Here is a 23,057-nt window from a genome sequence, read left to right as displayed (position 1 = left end):
TGCGGCAGAACCTCATCCTCCCAAACCTTGGTAATCACCCAGTGCAGCGCTCTAGCCAGTGCCTCACCACCGTGTTTAAACAGCTCTCCTGGTAGTTGGTCAACTCCAGGGGCTTTGTTGTTTTTCAGCCGGCCGATCTCCTCCTGGATTTCCTGGAGATTCAGAGCCGGAAGTCGCATGTCCTGCGCGCGTGCTCCTAGGTTCATTACCATACCGCCACCGTTGTCTGCCACATCGCCCACATCGTTCTTCGTAGTGCTACCGCCATCTTTGGATCACCTCACGCTCGTTCGTAAGAAGGTTCCCGTTTATGTCGTTACACATATCGGGCTGTGGCACGTGGCCCTTACGTGAACGGTTTAACTTTTCATAGAACTTTCGTGCGTTATTAGCGCGGTACAGTTGTTCCGTCTCTTCGCGGTTTCGATCTTCCTGCTGGCGCTTTTTCCTCCGAAAAATCGAATTTTTGTCTGTTCCGCGCCCGATTGTATCGTGCCTCGTTTGCCCTCGTGCGGTGTGCAGCAATCTCGCCAATGCTGCTCACATTCGCCGTCATACCAGTCGTTTTTCTGATCCGGGGCCACCGTGCCTAGTGTAGTGGCTGCGGTGCTTGCAATGGCGAATCGAATATCTCTCCAGCCATCTTCAAGAGACGCTGCGCCTAGCTAACGGAAGAGCAGCTAGGCGCAGCGTCTCTTGAAGATGGCTGGAGGGAGTGCCACTTCCAGCCTCTGCGCGTCGTCTTCGGCTATTCTACCGTCTTGTAGGCGCGGCGAACGACTCCGACGCGTGTTGTACACCGTCGAGAGTTTTGAGCGCAAACATACTGCAACGAGGTAGTGGTCGGATTCAATATTCGCACTGCGGTAAGTGCGTACGTTCGTGATGTTGGAGAAGAATTTACCGTCGATTAGAACGTAGTCGATTTGGTTTTCCTTTTCTTGATTAAGCCCAACAAACATTGGAAGCTAATAGAGCGCCTATTCAACCAAAAATGGCCTTCTTCAGCCGCAAAACTAGCTTATTCAGCTTAAATTATTTGTTGGGAGTGATTTCCATGTGTGGATATATTCTTGCGGGGAAAGAAAATGCTTCGGACTACCATTCCACGGGAGGCTGGAAAGTTTATGCATCGTTGGCCGTTGTCTTTCGATACGGTATGCAGGCTACCCGGTCCGATGACCGGTCTATACATTTCCTCCCTTCCTACCTGAACGTTCATGTCGCCGATGACGATTTTGACGTCCCGCAGTGGGCATTCATCGTATGTCTGCTCCAGCTGTACATATAACGCTTCTTTCTCGTCGTCGGGTCTCCCTTCATGTGGGCAGTGCACGTTGATGGCGCATCTTGTCCAGCACTATGAAGCTGGTTCCCAGCTCGTTGGTGGTGCCACAGCTTTGGTAGAAGGGCTCGATGCCCGTTTTTCCTAGGTCGTTGACGATTGTATCGAGTCGTATTATCTTCTATGTCGTTCGTAATGGTTGTTTTTAAAGGCGGCTTATTGGGCCTGCGCAAACCATCTGTCTCGTCAGGGGGCCGTCGTATCATGTCTGTTTAGCGTCCCACCTAACACCATGACTTGGGCTTGAGCGCCTTGAGCGGCACACGGTCGCTTTGGCGGAGCCTGCTTGCAGATACATGCAGCTTTTTATAGAGGTTTAACAGAGCCCACTTTGTTAAGAAAATTATTTTGAGCTTTTTAGTGGACTGTCTTCACTTGTCATAACTCGTCTTATGGCAGAGCCCACTGTCAAACCCTCCACATCCTTTGCAGGCACCACAACTCGCAGATGGCCTGGGGAGAGATTGTCAAGCCCATGGACATAGTCCCTGCTGCCCTTACATCTCTTATAAACATATATTTATTCAAAAATATGTAGTTAAGAAGTGGCATGAGTGCGAAAACCTCTGCTTGGTAATTGAATAAGGTTGTTTTGAAGAATGAAAATGCATTTTGTCGAATTTGTTCTTTAGCTTGTTGGTTCCATAGTGCATGAAAAATAAACATCAACAGATACCACGTGCTGGAAGACGCGGCAAGCTTGGTTTTATTTTGGCGCACAATTTACTAACGCAACATAACGACTTATAGTCACAGTCAGTATCCTAACGTACTTCAATTTACACCGCTTTTCAAGTAATTTTTGTTCTAGCCTGTATGTCTGTTATCTGTGCTCTAATGTGAATGTGTGCTACACACATTTGGAAGCGTTGGCAAGATGAATACAGTACTAGGTGCTCCAATCTGCCAAGTTTGTGGAAGAGAAGATAGCGGGGGTGAAAAAATCATTTTCAGTGCAAAATGAAAACAAACCAAAAACAAGCCGGTCTACACGGATAAAAATAAAAAAGCTAAATAGCTTAAACTTTAATCTAAAACCATATTCGGTCTATCCACTCATTGCAATGCTTAATTAGACAATAAATTTCGAATGGTTAACTTAAGTTTAATCATTGGAAATGATTATTCCGTTTTTAATTTGGAGAGGCTTAGAAGTGATTTATTCAATTAAAGGATCATTCTTTTCAAAACAAAGTGAAAAATTTTGACATTTCAAAAATTTAAAAAGCACCATGCTCCAGAATCTCTTTATTGTTAATATTTCCATAAAAATAGCAGAATTACATTACTTCGTGGCTTTGGCGATGGTCCTCTAACTCGGTATGAATATATGGTGGCGGCTGCCACTCGAAGCGAAACATCCACTGAAGCACCAGCCTTACCATTTGCTTTGCAACTAGAGATTCTATACGACCGGTTTTTCGAAGACTTGATCTTCAATATATGCCACTTTATAAATAATAACGTTCCGGATGACACGGTTTGTAATAATCGTTGTTGTTGATGCCGTAACGGCACCTTAATCGGGACCATGAGCGGCACGTTAATCGGGTCCATGAGCGGCACCTGAATCGGGACCATGGTAAGAGTAAACCTCGGGGTAAACTGAAATAGTACATCAGTAATTTTAGAAGCTCTAGCGGAAATAAACAACTTACCTGTGCCAGCTCAGTGCGGTTCATATTTGGAGGAGAAAGTTGGAAAAACTGTATGAGGCCACGTCGTCCGTTTCTTGCCAAGTGTATGTCGCCTTGGGTCAAGTTTTGTGTTAAATACATTGAATACAACTTTTTCAAGCTATTTAATAAGCGTATCACGACCCAGTGCGGGTAATTAAACGTGCCGGCTGCCATCTTAAAAACTTGAGAAAACTAGAAACTTTTTCAAGTCACAAGAGTAGATATTATTATTAGAAATGCAATTGTAAGATTAAATTCCAAAAAAGCATTCCGAAAGCTTAATTCTTAAACGATGGAAAGATTAAAATTCGTTAAAGGATAAAAAGGAATAAATAATAAGTTATTTAGCTTTTTCGTTTTTATCCGTGTAGGCAATTTTCGGATTGGAAATTATCTCGATATCCCTGGGCATAAACGTATCATCGTGTTAGCCTCATGATATACGAATGCAAAAATGGTAACTTGGCTTAGAAACCTCGCAGTTAATAACTGTGGAAGTTAAGAAAATTATTTTGAGCTGTGGAAGTGCTTTTTTTCCTGTTCGGGTGTGCCACTGCGACCAATCATTAGATCTATTGTAGCGTTACTCGTATCCTTAGTGTTTAAGTGCATGTCGAATTACTCCAGTGCTATTGAGAAGCAATGCAGTATCGGTTTCGATACAGTTGTTGTTTTGTTTTCTCAAGACCAGCATGACAAGGTCCCGCTATTTAGACCCTTCATAGAGAGCAATCCCATTGAAGGCGCGCCCCTTATCAATAGGAAATCAATCCTTTCTTGAGAAATCAGAACAGTGATACTGTTTTTGGCCATGCATCGGAGCCCTAGCAACATCCTTGTCTTGCTTCTAGAATATCACCAGTGAACAATGAAATGAAAACCCTGGATTTAGTTCTGTCTACAAGACCATTTCAAGCAAGAGAATTTGTTCAGTAATAAGAACTTCCGTGTGTTCCTCTCACTACCATTGTTCACCAGTTCAAGAAGAGTTAGTACGTATTTAAGCCCCTAACTCGATTTTTCCAGCAGTCAGTTCAGCCTAAGACCTTCTACCGCTCAGAAAGATTTAAGGAACAATCAAGACCTGCACTGACTTAGATCTAATGAAGAATAAAAAAATCTCTCCCGCCTAAGAACCGGACATACTCGATTCTCCTGAAATTACGGACAAGGTCCATTCTGGAAAAAATGCGAGCTTTGCAAAGTGGCCAACTCCGTCGAACACGTCTTGTGCGAATGTCCTTTGTATGAAGCCCCAAGAAATGAATACGGTATACGGTAATGACCCGGCCACCATAACTGCCCTCTTCTGTTTCCTGAAAGATGCCAAATTACTATACGAAATTTAGCCCAAACCTTCAGCCTGTGGCGGTGACTGCACAAGGAGCAATTGGCTTCAGTATTCTTGGACATTAAGGGCGCTTTTGATTCAGTTTCCATTGAAGTACTGTCAGACAATCTGCACAGTAATGGACTACCTGTATTTTTAAATAATTTCTTGTACAATTTGTTGTCAGAAAAACAAATGAACTACATGGGCCTTCCCCAAGGATCATGTTTAAGTCCCTTGCTTTATAATTTCTATGTTAAAGATATTGACAATTGTTTGGAAGGACAATGCACGCTCAGACAACTTGCAGATGATGCCGTGGTCTCTCTAAGAGGTCCATGTGCAGCTGTCTTGCAAGGACCATTGCAAAGTACCCTAGATAATCTGACTGTTTGGGCCAGACATCTAGGGATCGAGTTTTCACCGCAAAAAACTCAGTTGGTTGTGTTTACTAGGAAGCGGTACCCAGCTCAACTGAAACTAAAACTGTTGAATGATGCCATCAACCAATCTTTATCTTCTAAATACCTTGGGGTCGTGTTTGATTCCAAATGTACCTGGAAACTCCACATTGAGTATTTGATACAAAAATGCCGGAAAAGGATCAATTTTCTATGTTCTATCTCCGGAACATGGTGGGGTGCTCACTCGGAAGACCTCATCAAACTCTATAGAACGACTATTCTCTCTGTTTTAGAGTATGGCTCCTTCTGCTTCCTCTCAGCAGCTGATTGCCACCTGATCAAATTGGAACGAATTCAGTATCGTTGTTTGCGTATTGCCCTTGGCTGCATGCATTCAACGCATAACATGAGCCTGGAGGTGCTTGCTGGAGTCACTCCTTTAAAGCACCGTTACTGGGAGCTCTCACTTAGAATACTCGTCAAATGTGGAACAAGTAACACACTTGTCTTAGATAACTTCGATAAAATGCTTGAACTGACTTGTCGTTCAAGATTCCTGAGAGTATATCTCAACTACATATCATCAGATCTTTGTCTTCCGTGTTATAATCCCCCTCGAGTTCACTTCACCAACTACAGTTCCTCAATTGTATACGATCTGTCCATGAAACATGCTATTCAAGGAATACCAGATCATCTTCGACAAATATCTATTCCCTCACTTTTTTCTGGAAAATATGAACATGTCAATTGCAGCAACAGATATTTCACTGATGGTTCTCGCATCAACGGATCCACTGGCTTCGGTGTTTTCAATGTAACTTCAACCAGCTTCCAAAAACTTCAGGAACCGTGTTCGGTTTATGTTGCTGAGCTGGCAGCAATTAACTTCGCTTTGGGGATAATTTCCAATCAGCCCGTAGACCATTATTTCATCTTCTCGGATAGTCTTAGTTCTATCGAGGCACTCCGGTCGATGAAACCTGTTAAGCACGCATCTTACTTTCTTACAAACATAAGAGAGCAGATGCGTGTTTTGGTCGAAAGATCATTCAAGATTACCTTTGCTTGGGTCCCTTCTCACTGCTCAATCTACGGCAATGAGAAGGCAGACTCGCTGGCAAAGGTGGGCGCACAGGAAGGTGAGGTTTATGATAGACAATTCTCGAGCAACGATTTTTCCCATTACTCCGTCAGAGTACTCTTCAAAGTTGGCAAAGAAATTGGACTCACAAAGAACTTGGACGGTGGCTATTTTCTATAGTTCCAAAAGTTTCTGGGCGAGTGTGGTTCAGAGGTGAGGACTTAAGTCGAGGCTTCATTCGCGTGATGTCGAGACTTATGTCTAATCACTATTCACTAACCGCACATCTGTACAGAATAAACCTTGTCGATAGCAACCTATGTAGGTGGGGAGCCGGTTATGATGACATCGATCACGTAGTTTGGTCCTGCTCGGAAAATGACGCCTCCAGAGAGCAATTATTGGATATCCTAATGGCCCGAGGTAAACAACCCTTCAGGGAAGTTCGAGGTGTTTTGGGAGATCGTGATGTTGTCTATATGCAGGCCATTTATAGTTTTCTTTGTACTTCTGATATCAAAATCTAATAGTTCGTTTTTTTTTTCTTTCTTCAAAGTTTTTTTTGTGTTTAGTCTCTGCTTTCTGTTCCATAGAGCACCAAAGCTCTTGCCATCCGAAAGATGCTCCCAGTCGAACCATTCGTCGAGCACGACGACACGCCACATCGTCCATGACGCCAAATGCCCGGATGAGAAGCTGAAATTCCTGATCCAAAATCCTTAGCCCGTCCATCCTTAAACATTGTAAACTAATCTCGAGTCACCACGAGTACGCTGGCTTCTACCCCTCTCTTAGTAACTGAAAAAATAAATGATATTGATTGTATATATCGCAAAGAACCATGGCTCCGTAAAGTGTTATACACGCCTGAGCCTACCAAATAAACGAACTTGGAAAAAATCTCCAGGGTCGAAATATAGGTACATACCATTTCGACTAAAGAATGGGTCACTGACGGCTGTCTGATACCGTTATCTGCATATTTTGAACAATGGATGCATGCTTCTATTTGTCAATTGATTATATTTCATCAAACCAATAACAATAATCAATTTCAAACATGAACGAAGTCAGGAACACTTTTGCGTGAAATTAGGAACTATCCTACTTTCATGTGGGAAATAAGGGGCATACAACGGTCTCAAATTCATACCCCATTTTTTTTTAAATAGCAGCTAAATTTGCAAGTAACATTTTTTTTAGAGAACCTAGAATCCTTTTACTACGTGATGCAGTAGCAAATATTTCCAAATGGCCACTATATGTTTTTTTTAACGTATTAACTTTGTCAGATCTTAAATGCGTGAAATTAGGGTACTTCACGGTACCTACACACAAAAAGGAATAAATATTATGCACAATTATGACTATCTTTCATTCACAATTGATTAACATTTATGCATAAAAACAGGAAAAGTGTGTAAAACTTATCCTTTTTATGCATCAAATTTTACTCCATTCTCCCGCAAAAGACTGTATTTCTGCCCAAAAGAGCATACTTTCAGCTGTGCGTATAGATCAGCAAGAAATCCAGAAGGCGATCGGCTAACCGAAAAACTACAAAGCCCCTGGGGTTGATCTTGAGAGCTACCAAAACACGGTGGTAAGGCATTGACTAGAACACTGCACTAGATAACTTGGTACCTTCGGAATGTGCCATGTGTCCAATTAAAAAAGCGATAGGCTAGATTGTAGAAATTACCGCGCCAAAATTTTGAACAATAACACGCTAAAAATGGTTATCTATCCGACTGGTACAAAAAGATGAAGTACGCATTGAGCAGATGTTTTGAAAACTGTCGGTGGACCGCATGGTTGGCGACATGCAGCTATGGACCGAGCAGAAATGATATAACTTTTATGTATCCCGGCCTTAGTTTGAAAGTGAATAAATAAAATCATTCATAATCAATTATCATCGCTTTCTCGATAATAAAATAATAAGCATTTATGAGTGTTTCATAATTAGTATATTGAAATATGAAAATTGATTTTCTAATGAGTTTAGTTTGACATCCGGCAACTGCGTAGTAGCGCGCGATGCTAAGATGATCTGTGCTCACGCGACAAAGGCTGGATTTGAATCACCAACAAGCTCGCGACACTCGCGATCAGTCTTTAACCGGTCGTCTAGAGAAAGAGAAGTCAATCGAACAACGGCGAAGTCGCTCGTAGTGCGTCGCGCGCGTATTCCTTTCCGATGCTGCTTATAATAAAAGGAAAAGATAACGACAGTATAACGAAATAAAGTACCGATTTACTCGCTGCTTAATGTAAAAACCTGTAATAAGAAGTGATTTCGAAAAGCCGATTATATGGAGTTATCAGGTGGAAGAATGATTTTCGTAGCGTTCTTTCTGGGCTGTTTTGCCCTGGTTGCGAATCGGAGTGCACCGTACAGTGGGGTCGATCCTCGAGTTCAGAACAAATTAGATAGTTTCGCAACCGGAAAGAATCTCCTGGATGCTGTAAAGTTTGGAGAAGACATTATTGAAAAGTCTAAACGCATGGAATCGGCGATTGCTGGCTCCCGAGTGAAGGTTGCCTTGGGAGGCATCTCATACGCCCAATCAATCGATGGTTATTCGACGCCTAGCACCCAAAAGCAAGACTACGTCGCCAGAACCATACTCAAGGCGACCTCATTTTTCTTGAATACTTATTGTAAGCCACAGAGAATTTCATCGTACCAATGTGGATTGTATTTAAGTCACAAGGTAATACCACAAAGCAAATTATTACAGAAATGCGAAAAAATCTTGATTGATAAGACGTTTAACGATGAATATCGAAGATTGTTACCTGCAAGTTATCATGATGGAATTTATAACTTCAGAAAGAGCAAGACGGGTAATGAACTTCCGGATCCTAGAACAATTTCTAGCAAGTTCCATGACATCCTTAGCCAATCTCACAAAGACAGCAAACACAGTGTAGCATTGGTTCAATGGACACAATTTATTGAGCACGATCTTGCCAAGACCACCGTTCAAACTATGCACGATGGAACCGATATTGAATGTTGCACTACAGAATACAGCGCTGTTGTGCCGCGATATTCCCATCCCGCCTGTCAACCGTTGCGTATAGCATCAAATGATTCATATTATCAAACCAACCATGTAACCTGTTTGAACTATGTTCGAAGCGCTTTGTCCTTGGGAGATACATGCAATTTAGGTCCCGCCAATCAATTAAATCAGGCAACCAATAGGTTCGATCTTTCGCAGCTATATGGAAACCATGAAAGTGAAACACTACCACTACGAAGCAACCACGGCGGCAAACTCAAATCACAGTCTTTCGAATCATCAGAATATCTGCCGGAAAACCAAGACAAAAAGTTCTGTACAGTAAATTCCACGACGGATGTGTGCTACACATCCGGAGATAGTCGAGTGAACGTCAACCCATTCATCACACTCCTTCATACCCTCTTCCTGCGTTCACATAACCGGATTGCAAAAAGAATGGCACTGATTAAATCCGATTGGGATGATGAAGCCTTATTCCAAATGGCGAGAAAAGTCAACATAAGAATCTACCACAAAATTGCCCACGAATGGGCTGAAACCATTCTGGGCAGCTCTAATCAAATCATTCCATCAGACGTAAAAGAACAACGAGTAAGTAACGAGTTTGCAACGGCTGCAATTCGCTTCTACAATTCAATGATGCCCGGGGAGATTTCTAATCCATCTCAAACCGGCAAATATTCATCATTCGATATGGAAGATCTGTTCTACAAACCCAAAGATCTACGTAAAAAGGAGTATTTCAATCATTTGGTCAACTCTGTGCTTCAGCAGAACGCAATGTCTATGGACACCAGCTACGTAGACGACATGGCCCATCTACTGTTCAAAACGCACAACGTTGGGACGGACGTATTTGCATTGGATATCCAACGCGGTCGTGATCACGGCTTGAGTAGCTACACAAACTACTACAAATTATGTACCGGTACAACTATCGACTCGTGGGAAGATCTATCGAACGCGATGAAACCTTCCGACCTGGAAAAGCTCAAAACAGCATATGCTTCGGTACAAGATGTTGATTTAATCGTCGGAGCAATGGCGGAGATACCCACCACTCCCGGGGCACTGCTAGGCCCAACTCTATCCTGCATTATTCGGGATCAAATTTCCCAATCATTCAGCGAACACCATCATCAGTTAGACAAGATTTTATCCAACTACACAGCAGCGCGATTTCTGTGCGATACGGCACAGGTGTCCCGAGTGCAGCAAAACATTTTCCGTCTGCCAGCGGTCGATAACCCTCTGGTGCGTTGCACACAGCTTCCCACATGGGACTTAAGTACCTTGCCAGAGCTGTTACACCACTAGACCATAAATAATTGATGAGCCATTTATTCTCGCGACCCTGATGATGCCAATCGACGACAACAAATGGACAAGGAAGTAAGATCCAGCAGTGCTGCGTTATTGTGGAAGTCACTACTTTCATCCGTTGCGGTTCCTATATCTTACAGTTGGTGTGTAAAATTAATGACCGAGACTTGTTTAGTAAGCGAAGAAGAAAGAAGTCACACCGGTGATACCGCAGGAATGCAGATGAAATTCTCGTTTACATATTCATGCACATCGCATACTTGCACACTTATTTTATAACATGACTGCGTACGAGCCGATACCGACAGGATCCAATAATGTTCGGAAACGTGTCTCGCGCTCGATTTAGTTGTTATTATAGTATAGTACTACGTAGTGTTTATTTTGTTCTCTTGAATAAAAATGATGAGCTATATCTCGGTAGCTTGTTTGCATACCAGTCTGCGGGTGAGACTGATCAACTTGTTTGATTTCAATATTTTGATGACGCCTTATGCGAGGGTGAAAAACACAGCGATAAGAGACCAGAGAAGCGGCAGACAGCATTCTTATACGAGAATAGGTGATGTCGAAACAAATTTAAATGATTATTTAACAGCGGACGTAAGTGGAAGAAAAATATGTTGATGTTATAATCAAAAGAAACTTGTTGTTTTCCTTTTCGCAATAACAAATATGTTTTCACTTTAAACCCGAAGTATGCAGTAGAAGTTCATCCGGACATCTATCAAACTGATAAGAAATCGACATGGATATCAGGCTGACAAACATTTGTCATTATGACAAACAGTTTAAGTTTCATAACGAGGTTTAAGTTTCATAATGTAATCGATTCAGTTCGAAGAATCGAAATGATTTCTGTGTGTGTAAGGCGAATTTTTAATCTTACACTGATTTCATGTGCATAACCGACTTTGACGCAAAAAGCGTCACTCGACGGAAAAATTTGTTCTATCCCAAGCTATGTTTTTTTCAGAATTGTCCATCCCAGTCATTGGCTCTCTGAACGAAAGACTTGAACTGCTGAAAGACAACTTTTTTCCACATTCCTGACCGAAGCATTGGGATTCCGCTTAAACGTTTTCACGATACGCTTGTGATCCTGACTGTCGTGATTTTGGCCCTTAATTCACCGGATGCCGTCACGAACCGTATTCATGCGTCTTGAAAAACAGGGAGCTTCTTGATTTGCCACGGTCACCAAGCTTCCACCCTTCACTTATTTTTTCAGGCCGTTTTAGTGGAAGGAGAAAGGTCCATTCTTCTGGTATTTCTTGAACAATTTCTCGCATATTGATGCTCTTGATAAATCTGCAAGCTTGATTTTCTTCATAAGATGCGTTCGTCACGCCATCCGTTGTAAGAATGACTTCTTGCCCGTTGACACCCGCCTTTTATACTGTTTGGCGTTGGCAACGACGATGTGTTATTTGTTATAATTAACCACGCCTACCAAGATGCAGCGAGCCAAACTTTGTTTTGTTGATCACACCTCTTGTGATGCAAACACCGAAAATATCATAGAGTGGCGAATTAACATATTTTTTATTGTAGGTCGAAATTATGTAATAATTTGAATAATGCTGTATTTATTGATAAAGCCTTATTCTCTACACTGACCACTAATAAAACATTTATTTTGACCGAATTTTCGAAGTTTCGTAGTAACGTTTAATCCTACAACTCACCGTTGATTGTACGATTCCGAGTTGTTTTTCGATGTGCCGATGAGAGAGTTGAGGATTTTACAGGTACTTGCGCAAAATCAATTTACGATGTTGCTTCTCGGGAAGAAGAAGATCTACCAGATCAACCGAAGCTTTTGGAGTGTCCTCATCATGCGCATCATGTGAACCCATTTCACCTGAAAACAAGATGTTCAAGGTACTCCAAATTGAGTGAAGTTGCATGAGGGCAATGTTAACTTTTTTTCATATGGATTTTTGGCTCGTGCAATAATCTATGGCGGGCATAGAAAAGCTTTCAATTAATAACTGAGGAAATGCTAATTGAATTGAATTTCTTTCTTTCTTATTGGCATTACATCCCACACTGGGACAGAGCCACCTCGCAGCTTAGTGTTCATTGAGCGCTTCCAAAGTTATTAACTGCGAGGTTTCTAAGCCAGGTTACCATTTTTGCATTCGTATATCATGAGGCTAGCACGATGATACTTTTATGCCCAGGGAAGTCGAGACAATTTCCAATCCGAAATTTGCCTAGACCGGCACCGGGAATCGAACCCATCCACCCTCAGCATGGTCTTGCTTTATAGCCGCGCGTCTTACCGCACGGCTAAAGAGGGCCCGTAATTGAATTGAATACTAAGTTGAAAAGCTGGTCAGGTTCCAGTTGGAATGTAGAGCCATAGAAAAAGAAGAATCATGTTAATAGGCAACCTCTTTTGCAGAATTATATGTAACCAAATAGCAAATTTTCAAAACTTCTTATATATAAATACCTGAGATATAAATACAATAATTTCCGATTTGGTAGCTCTCTGTCGTAAGCTAACACTACAGCTAAATAGGGCAAAACTTCAAATATCACGCACAATTGAATCACGTAACTGTGAGAATCACTTGTTTCTATTTTGTAATAGTTAATATGAAAATATCAATAAAATATTTGACATAGTACAGAGTTAGAATAAAATAGAAAACCTCATATTTATGCATCTACTATTACTCTATTATACAACAAAATAAATGTCATTTCCTTTTGTTGATATGTTTGTTATTGTCCACAGATGGTCTAGTAGCCTAAAAAATTGAACACATCGACATAAGGAGAGTGAATTCAGAACAAAATATGATCAAATCCAGGCTTGTAAAATGTCATCTGCATGTCATTTGACTAATTTGTTCATAACTTTCTTTAGAATCCAAATTTCTTCCATATTTTTTAATGTACTCATAACGCTTGAGTAGGGCTATATTTTTGTCCAAGGGTACATTGCTCTAAGTATAACATCTGAGGCTGGAGAGTGAAAACTCTCCAAAATGTCATGTGCAGGCCTTGGAAAATTCGTTCAAAAACGAACGAATGCTTCGTGTTTAGCCCGCAGTGAGGTTTTAATTTCGGTGCACCGATTGATGTGCACTCGACGACGTGGTGCTGGCTGCACGAACAAGGGAAGAGGCAAATACAAAGCATTCGTTTTATACATTGAAAGTGGGGAGTTTTGAACGTGGCATCTTTATAAGCCGGATAGACGAATCCAAGTAAAAATAAGAAGAAGACACACGACGGTGTTAACTTTGACAGATCCTACAGCGCAGCATAGGAAGATCATTTTAAAATGCTTATAATAAATTCTAGACAAAATGTAATTAAAATCTGATTGATGTACGATACGGAAAAAGTTCTCAGGTACTTATTTGGAAGCTTATCTCATTTTTTTTGTATATTTTCCAAAAATGTATCTATCATAAACTTCAAAACTTTTTCCGTATCATACATTAATCAGATTTTAATTACAATTTGTCTAGAATTTATTAAAAGCATTTTAAAATGATCTTCCTATGCTGCGCTGTAGGATCTGTCAAAGTTAACACCGTCGTGTGTCTTCTTCTTGTTTTTACTTGGATTCGTCTATAGTGCCGAGGAGGCATCGTTCAGCAGGGCAGTGTGAAATGAGGATGGTTCCTTCGTTCATCGGCAGTATTTCAGATGCGAGTGAGTGTTGTGTGAATACAAAACCATATTAGCGAGAAAGAGAGAGAATTCATCATATATGTACATACCTCTCTTTCACACATTCATTCCAACTGAAATGCGCAACTCGGTATAAGTGAGGCATGAGAGTTAAATATTCTCTGCACTAGCGGGTGTTTGATTTCACTCTCCAGCTGTTTCGTACAGCAGTGCTGTATGGAGCGAGGAACCATTCTTCACCAAGCACTTTGAAACTGTTCTCTCATGAAGCTACCGTCCTCGGGAGTATATCTGGTGCTGAAGCATCGGTCATCATCTTCATTACTTCATTCATCCAAGCCCTGGTCACGTGTCATTTGACATAATGTCATTTGAATGACATTTTGCCTCCCACGCCCCAGATTACATATTTACGGCAAAGTCTTGTTAGACAAAGTTGTAGGCCCATTTAACCGCTATAAGTTCGCCATAATACATGAATTGATAGCTCCCTTCTGAAAAAAGTTCTGGGAAAATTATACAAACGAATGCAAATGACATTTTACAACACTGATCAGATGACATCGAGATAGAGATATATCGAGATAGGGAGGCTATCGAGATGTAGAATGCCTAAATATATGTAGATTGAAGGGACCGAGGAAACCATCGACATAGGGAGAGATATCGAGATACAGAACATCGATATGCAGAGAGTCGACTGTATTACTGTCTTTCTTTTTTTTTTAATTTTTGCACACTATTTTCGCAAGACATTTCTTCAATCAAATTTAATAGGGTTGAACTTGGCGAATGATAAGTATACCTTTTTGAACAAATATATGGAATTTTCGAATCAATTAACATGTACGACACATGATGTATATTATTTATTTGTACAAACTATTTGCATTAGATACTGTTGTCACTGTAATACTTTCATTCCACCAGTATATATGTGTGTTTTCATTTTCCAGTATTGTTCACTGCTCTATGGATGCTTATGCTTCGTTGAACTCTATAAATTATTACAATGATTACATTCACAATGAAGTCTTATTCTTGTATTCATCTATCATAGTTTGACCGGTTTTATGCTGTTTCACTCTAATCATATATGAATAGTTAAGCTACATTAAGCAGCAACATCGCCATGAAATCAAAGATAAATGTGTAAGCAAAGCATCAAAACCGCTACCTAAATAGCAGGAATTGACAACATTATTTTGGAAAATTTTAGTGAGGAAATGGAGAAAGTAAGCAAATTTACAAAGTGATTTAATTTATTGTCCATCTTCTCACATGGCTTTTGTGTTTGGTCTGAGAATCGTAAATTAATGAACAGCTAACTTTTTTTCTTTGGTTGCAATAATTGACTCTCATTTTGCATTCCTTAATTTTGTCCCTTTAGTTTTTCTGTTTTGATCTAATGTTACGATGTTTTCTGTAGCAAAAAAAAATGCAAAAAGCCAATATAAGGCCTTGGGATGTTTTATTTTTTTTAAATTCTCAATACTATACGTTGTATCAAATTGCTTATCGCTGTACGCCAATGCTTTGATCACTAAATTTGTATAAAACAAGCTATTTGATCTTTAAGCTTTTGTTGTTCAATTCTACTAAAGGCATAAGTCTCGTTCTAATTTTATTACCAGCAATACATTTTATTCTTACAATTTTTATAACATTTTATGGTATGTAATTAACATGTAATGTTCTATACATTGCTGATATATATTCATCAACCATAACCAATCATATAGAGCAAAAAATCAGCATTTTTTTAAAATAATTATGTTTTCGGAAAAGTTTTAAACTCATAAGTCGACGACTGAAAAAAAAACAAATTGACACTGTACTGAAATTGAAAAAAAAAACAAATTTAAATATATAGTGAAGAATCTTTAAATTTCAAATGAAACTGAAAAGTTTTGAAAAGTAACTCTCAATTGAGATATTTCTGATATGATTTCACAGGTAATCATTGCGATGTTTTTAGTCAAAGTGCAGTTGATGCATTATTATTGTATGCCTACCATGTGGTTACAACATACGCTATGCCCAAATAAATGGCCGAATATCTGCAGTGCATCATAATATATCTCTCCAGCCATCTTCAAGAGACGCTGCACCTAGCTGCTCTTCCGTTGGAAGTGCCACTTCCAGCTGCTGCGCGTATTCTTGGGCTAGTCTACCGTCTTGTAGCCGCCCAATGTTAAGCCGCGGCGTCCGACTTCGACGCGTATTGTACACCGTCGAGAGTTTTGAGCGCAGGCATACTGCAACGAGGTAGTGGTCGGATTCAATATTCGCACTGCGGTAAGTGCGGACGTTCGTGATGTCGGAGAAGAATTTACCGTCGATTAGAACGTGGTCGATTTGGTTTTCCGTTTCTTGGTTAGGTGATCTCCATGTGGCCTTGTGGATATTTTTGTGGGGAAAGAAGGTGCTTCGGACTACCATTCCGCGGGAGGCTGCGAAGTTTATGCATCGTTGGCCGTTGTCATGCGATACGGTGTGAAGACTATCCGGTCCGATGACCGGTCTATACATTTCCTCCCTTCCTACCTGTGCGTTCATGTCACCGATGACGATTTTAACGTCCCGCAGTGGGCATCCATCGTATGTCTGCTCCAGCTGTGCGTAGAACGCTTCTTTCTCGTCGTCGGGTCTCCCTTCGTGTGGGCAGTGCACGTTGATGATGCTATAGTTGAAGAAACGGCCTTTAATCCTCAGCTTGCACATCCTTGCGTTGATTGGCTGCCACCCAATCACGCGTTGGCGCATCTTACCCAGCAGTATGAAGCCGGTTCCCAGCTCGTTGGTGGTGCCACAGCTTTGGTAGAAGGTAGCCGCTCGATGCCCGCTTTTCCACACTTTCTGTCCTGTCCAGCAAATCTCCTGCAGCGCCACGACGTCGAAGTTGCGGGGATGTAATTCATCGTAGATCATCCTGTCGTGATCCTGTATTCGTCGCCTAGGTCTTTGCCGATTATATCGAGTCGCATTATTTCTTATATTGTTCGTAATGATTGGTTTTCTAGGCGGCTTATTGGGCCTGCGCAAACCTCCTGTCTCGTCGGAGGGCCGTTGTGTCAGGGCTGTTTAGCGTCCCACCTAACACCAGGACTTGGGCTTGTGCGCTTTGAGTGGCACACGGTCGCTTTGGTGGGGCCTACTTGCGGATACATGCAGCTTTTTATAGAGGTTTAACAGGGCCTACTGTCAAACCCCACCACATCCTAGGGAAGCCCCACAACTCGCAGATGGCCTGGGGAGGGATCGTCAAGCCCTTGGACATAGTCCCTGCTGCCCTCTATTGATGTTACAAATCTTACATGATTTCGTGACGGTCCCCAATTTTGAAATTTTCATTTTACACCCTGTATCCGAATCTTCCCCTTAGACGTAGTGTACGTCAAAAAATGTAATCTGATCAATTACATTTTTTTTATTGGCGGTATCATCTCTGTTCATTTTTGAAAACGTTGCTAAATTGTAGACGAGTACTCGGGGGTACGAATAGTTGTGGGGTCTCCAGTAGCTTTGCGAGCAAAGGCGTTGGATTGCCAATCCGGAGATAGCGAGTTCGATTCTAGGATGTTTTCGAGTGGGAAACATTCTAAACTCCCTGGGCGTAGTTTATCCGTTGAACTTGCCACACAAGATACATAATCATGCAATGAGTGGCATAGAAAAGCTTTCAATGAATAACTGAGGAAATGCTAATAGAATACTAAGTTGAATATCAGGTCAAGTTCCAGTTGGAATGTAGAGCTATTGAAGAAGAAAAAGACTCGGTGTGTAATATGTCACGTTGTAGTGGAGTCCGCTTGATGGTTGCTGTGTTGTCTGAAAGCTGTCTGCTGTCTGATTTCTAAGGCTGATGACATACTGGGAGCGAAGAGAAGCGAAGCGAAGAGGTTGGTGATAAGCAAAGCGAAGTGAAGCGGCGATCAAAGCGAGCTATGACATACTGAAAGCGTTTTTCGGAGTGTTGATCTCGCAACAAATACAACAAATGGATTTCCTCAGATGTAGAATACTTTGCTTCTCCAAGCATATTTAGCACAAAGAGAAGAGTGTTGGGGAGATTTATAGAATGTCGCGATTGAAAACTGATTTTATGATGTGAGCGATAGATTATCACCACATACAAACAGACGTAGGGCGTAGCTATGGTAAAACTTTTTGGTCCATGTTTTATTCTTTTTTTTTACGTTTGCTCCTATGGAAGATCCATTAATTACGTAACGGGAATTTTTCAACACGACCCCCCCCCTTTTGTATGAAAAATCTGAAAATTTTGCATGGATCGTCACACTTCGCCGACAACACCCCTCTCCCTTCAAGCGTTACGTAATTTATGGATGTTCTTCTTACTACATTTTTCTACACTGAAGTTGATTTCTCGGGAGATACGCACATCATGAAAACAACAAAAATCGTTTTGTCTCGGCAACCTTTTTGAAAAACGGCGTAAACAAACGCAAATCCCAAAAATCCGCAAAAAAATTGGGACTACAGTTTCCTTATCTATCGGATTGTCCCCGAAGTTTTAATAGGCGGACATAAGCAAAAATTGCGCAAACCCAATTTTCGTTGAAGTTGAAGGGCTTTTTTAAGATATACGGTACGTATCTCCGGCGTAAAAACCGACTCCAGTGTAAAATCAAATATCAAAGCTATTGAACAGAACAATTTCATTCGGTAAAAACAAAAACAGATGCATGAAAAATCTATCATTTGAAACTAATCCTAAATACGAGTACGATATTAAAATAACAAGTTCAACATCCATTTGTCTATGGAAACAGCAAAATACGTGTTTTTTGTTTCAAAGTGTTTCTAAATGTATGGACTGCACCAGAATATTCCCAATTTTAATGAGTACCGCTACTATGAAATACATCATATACATGTATCTAAAACCATACATATTTTAATGTTTCCATCACCAAATTAATAAAATAAACTATGTTGTTTTCCTCTCCCGCAATACTTTTCACCCACAGCCATTTTACACAACTGCGAACGAGGGTAAACTCAAATCAACAAACATACAGAAGTGATCCTTTGCGATCTCGCGCGGCAAAGCACTCTACGAACTGCTTCGCCTCTTTGGCTACCGCTTCGCGCCTCTTCTCATCGCTTCCACTATGACAGGTATAAGCGATTTCCATATATCGCTCATTGAGGTAGCTTTCACGCGGACGCTTCGCTTCCCTCTCAACTCTTCTAATCGCTTCTCTTCTCTCCCAGTATGGCATCAGCCTAAGAGTACAATTAGAACACGCTAATTTGGTCGGAGCTTGCCGATTGGTTTTAGGAACAAGCAAATCGATTTAATAGAATCTATTGCATGGTGTCAATGTGGCCAAATTAGAGTCACAGTTCAGAAGTATGTCACCCCAGTCGATATGTGAAAGAAAATCATTCATGCCAAGGAATTGAATTCATACGAATTGTTTTCAGAAGTGTAGCGAAAATGCTGACAAGGACAAGGGTTTGTGTTATAAACTCATCATGGCTGGGGCGAAAAAAATTAAGTGTGAAAACCACAAAAGCAAAAAGGATACATTCTCCAAAAATCAAACTCAAATTGACATCCCCTAAAACAATAATGTTGTTGTACGAGGTTTCAATCGGTGTCAGCTGCAAATCGATCCAGGTGGATCCAGCCTCAGTAACATAAAAAATGTATACTGGTTTCAAAGTAGTTTTGTATAGTAAATTATGGTCTTGAAGACCGTTATAAACCCAAAAATGTTACTTGGGAGTTGAGGGAGTACATCTCAATTAAATTTTCGTCATTGACTCTATCAGGCGGGAAGTGAACTATGCACATTTATAAAGTGTGGCATCGACGGTGGTGATAGCGAATCATACTTGCTTCCGGGTGGAGTTCTGGGTGAAAGATCTAGCATACAGTACTTAATGTCTGAACAAACAACTAGCAGAACGCCGCCTCTGCGCCTCGGCCTCAGGTGGCCGAAAATAAAAAATCGACTTTCTCCGATTCGTAAAAGCTAATGCATTGAAGCATTGAACTCCAGCTATCAGAACTTTGAGTCATCTGGTTATCAAGATACAGGCATCAGAACCATACAGTGTTGACGTAGGACTTACGTCTTTCTTTACTATACTGGATGTCATTTAATTTTTTGGAAATTGAGAGCGTTACGCTGAAAGGGAATATTTCAAAAGTTGCTAGCGCCTTGATCTTTCAATGGATTTTGAAGATTTATATATCAATCGACTAGGATACTCTCCAGCAATTTGCCAATTTCATTGAAACTTAAGATTATTCACGATAAGCTTTTGAAAATTTCGATTCTTGTCAAAGCCAGCAAAAATGTCTTATATAACCAATCCCGTGCATTCCTAACAAGGACATCAGAATGTCACGGGCTTTCAGGTCCACCGCAAGATTTTCTTTGTCTATAAAAGAAGCAGTACCTGCCGTTTGCGAGTCATTACAATTAGTGACAGCAGCGCGTACTGACCTGCTTTTTGCTCACGCATTTTCCGTTTCATTCGTTCGTTCCCTTTGTTTACATACACAGCATGCAGTCACCAGCGTGAGTGCTGCCGGTGGGTCTGCGAATATGCATGAAAGGAGAGGCTCAACGGTGAAAGACGAAAACCGAGTTTCTCTCAATGCACACTAGAAAAAGATAACGCTTGCACTGATAAGCGATGACACATCCATCACATGCTCCAAACTCTAGTTTGTAAAGAATCGCGCTTATTTCGACAGAAACGAAGCGTACTACAACTGCACGATACATCAAACACTAATTATCCAGCTTCACTGTCACGCGACTTAAAAAAAAGGGATTTTATGCGGGCTTAGCGATGTTGTTTTTTTTTTATTTTAGTAAATCCTTTCCGGTTTAAAAAATTTTCCCGTGGGTTTTCAATAGTCCGTTAAAACATGCTTATTATGAAAAAACGACTGAAAGCTTTGTAAATTTTAAAATTATCTCATTTTTAGATTGGTAAACTTCCTGAAGTCCTAAATAACCCTCAGCAGACTATTTCTTCAGAATCCCAGAAACATCTTTGATTACTTTTTAAGCTCTAACCAACTTCGATATCCCATTTTGATAACACATAGATCTTGCCAGACAATTACTTTAAACAAAACTACAACTGCCTAATATTTATTTGGTGATAGTTTTTCGGCACTTTACCTTAATGATATTTCAATTACCTAAATGATATATGGACTTGCCACAAATCATGGGTCACTTCCTTGATTGTCCCTTCCAGGAATATTCATGCGTAGGACATGTCCTGCTTGTCCTACCCACTCCCGGCGCCACTGGTTACGTTTATACAAGTCCTACTGCTCGCGGTTATGTTTAAAACATCACCCATTTTGTTAAGAAAATTATTTGAGCTTTTTAGTGGAATGTCTTCACTTGTCACAAGACGAGTTTGTACAATCCCATTGAATTCCACCACTTAATTGTATCTTGACAGATACGTATTTCGACCTCAACAGTAAGGCCGTCTTCAGTGTCTCGTACTTGACTCGACTTGCCATTGCTCGTTTTGAGATTTCGAAAAACACCAATGCATTGTTCAACTGCCAATATCTTCGATTACAGTAACTCTTTTTCAACTCTCTAAAAAGTTTCTAAAAATCTGTTGCATGGACTTTCGAAGAGTGGGGAACATGCAGATTTTTTTTCATACAAAATGTTTCACACAAAAAAAGTTTCTCAAAGTTTTGCCTAGTAGGGACTACCAGTATTCCAAAATTGCATCAAGTGTAGTTAAAATAGATATACAAGATAACTTTCAAAATGCCATAGGCTTCGTGGTAGGTCGTGTACACGATGGTTTATGCAACTGGCGAATGATACTCCATTAGACGTAGGCTCAAGCCGGCTTACCAAGAGGAGGCAGCCCTTTATCTATCTAGATCAAGTAAGGATACACACCAGAGATAGGGATACTTATTTATGGAATATCTCCATGCATGTATGCAATTATCGTGTCTTACCGAATGGATTTTAAAAAGTGGCAGGTATAAATGATATTAAAGGAAGAGTGACTGAAAAGAAAACAGTTTATACAGAAATAGCTTTATGCTAACTTTCGTTCTGAAGGTCAATCAGCCAAGAGAAGGTGGAGCAGGCTCAAGTACAACTGGAAATATAATATCGACTTTTTCTGTTAAGTGAAGCATTAGATGTCACCGATTCTGGAACATTTTTGACTTTGGTTGCGATAAACTGCAAAGAATTAATAAACTTTGAAAAGTTAGACAGTTCATGCAGAGCAATTTACCGATTATATTTGCAGCTGCTCGATTGGTATAAAATTTCTGTTACGGTGCATAAAGCCCTTGCCCTTGCTGGGGATATAATAATTCCTTTATTAGCATCACTTAGAATGTTGGCTGAAGAAGCAGCTGAGTGCCAACACAAGCACTTAAAAATAAGTCGGACTCATCACGCCAGGAAAGCATCAAGTGAGGAAAATTTAAATGACGTTTTCATTCGTGCTATGAACTAGTCAGATCCTTTGGTAGACTCCCTCTAAGGCTCCCTTAACTTAGGTAACTGGCTTCAAAATAAATCTAATCTAAAATATCCAGAAGATTTTCAGGGTTCTTAGTGATTGAATGTTCCTGCAGTATAACAGGTTTTGAGTAGAGCGAACAATAGCACATATTTTATTCGATTTTGAAGAAATAAATGATGATTTTGTGTAAGATGTTCATGTGTGTCCAAATTATAGTATTACAGAAGATCAGGGAAATATTTCCAAAGCTTGTTCTAGCAAATATTATTATATTACTGTTTTATTTTCTTTGGTTCTAGAGTAGGCAGTTTTTTTTCTAAACTGTATTTAAAAGTAAGTTAATAATAGTGGAAACAATGCTGAAATAAGCACTGTTTGATTTTTCAAATAGTAAATGCTGGGATCCATACTTTTTCTCATTTTTACTCCATGGTAATTAGTGGATTGTCTCCCGGAAGATAAAAAAAAACGTAAAAATGGAAAATTTTCAAGCGTACTTGAAAAGCGATTCTCTTTTACTAAAGGTGTGACGGAAAGGCTGGGGGTCTGCAGTTACCATTGCGAACAAAGGCGTAAGATTGTCAAACCGTAGACGACGAGCTCGATTCTGCCAAGGATGTTTTCGAACATTCTCGACTCCGTGGGCATAGTTTATCCATTGTGTGTGCCACGTACGATACATA

At 40.5% G+C, this 23,057-nt stretch overlaps 2 protein-coding genes across 3 annotated transcripts; one reads left to right on the top strand and one right to left on the bottom strand.

The window, feature by feature from the left end:
* Positions 1 to 2,486: 2,486 nt before the first annotated feature.
* On the bottom strand, positions 2,487 to 3,394 carry LOC134217328 (uncharacterized). 2 transcript variants are annotated; one of them, XM_062696073.1, is made up of 3 exons: positions 3,004 to 3,394; positions 2,864 to 2,950; positions 2,487 to 2,779 (listed from the first exon to the last, which is right to left on the bottom strand). In XM_062696073.1, exons 1-3 carry the CDS (start codon positions 3,196 to 3,198, stop codon positions 2,600 to 2,602), a joined length of 462 nt encoding a protein of 153 aa, XP_062552057.1. In that variant the 5' UTR covers positions 3,199 to 3,394; the 3' UTR covers positions 2,487 to 2,599. The 2 variants fall into 2 exon arrangements, with proteins under 2 accessions (XP_062552057.1, XP_062552056.1); XM_062696072.1 differs by having other exon boundaries at positions 2,487 to 2,950.
* Positions 3,395 to 7,951: 4,557 nt separating this feature from the next.
* On the top strand, positions 7,952 to 10,657 carry LOC134213165 (peroxidase). Its single transcript, XM_062691845.1, has one exon. The coding sequence runs from the start codon at positions 8,158 to 8,160 to the stop codon at positions 10,192 to 10,194; it is 2,037 nt and encodes a 678-aa protein (XP_062547829.1). The 5' UTR covers positions 7,952 to 8,157; the 3' UTR covers positions 10,195 to 10,657.
* Positions 10,658 to 23,057: the final 12,400 nt, after the last annotated feature.

The sequence above is a fragment of the Armigeres subalbatus genome, chromosome 2 (assembly GCF_024139115.2).
Source record: "Armigeres subalbatus isolate Guangzhou_Male chromosome 2, GZ_Asu_2, whole genome shotgun sequence".
In the NCBI taxonomy this organism is placed as follows: Eukaryota; Metazoa; Arthropoda; class Insecta; order Diptera; family Culicidae; genus Armigeres; species Armigeres subalbatus.
Note: the sequence above shows the minus strand (reverse complement) of the source record. Positions and strands in the feature narration are given on the sequence as shown.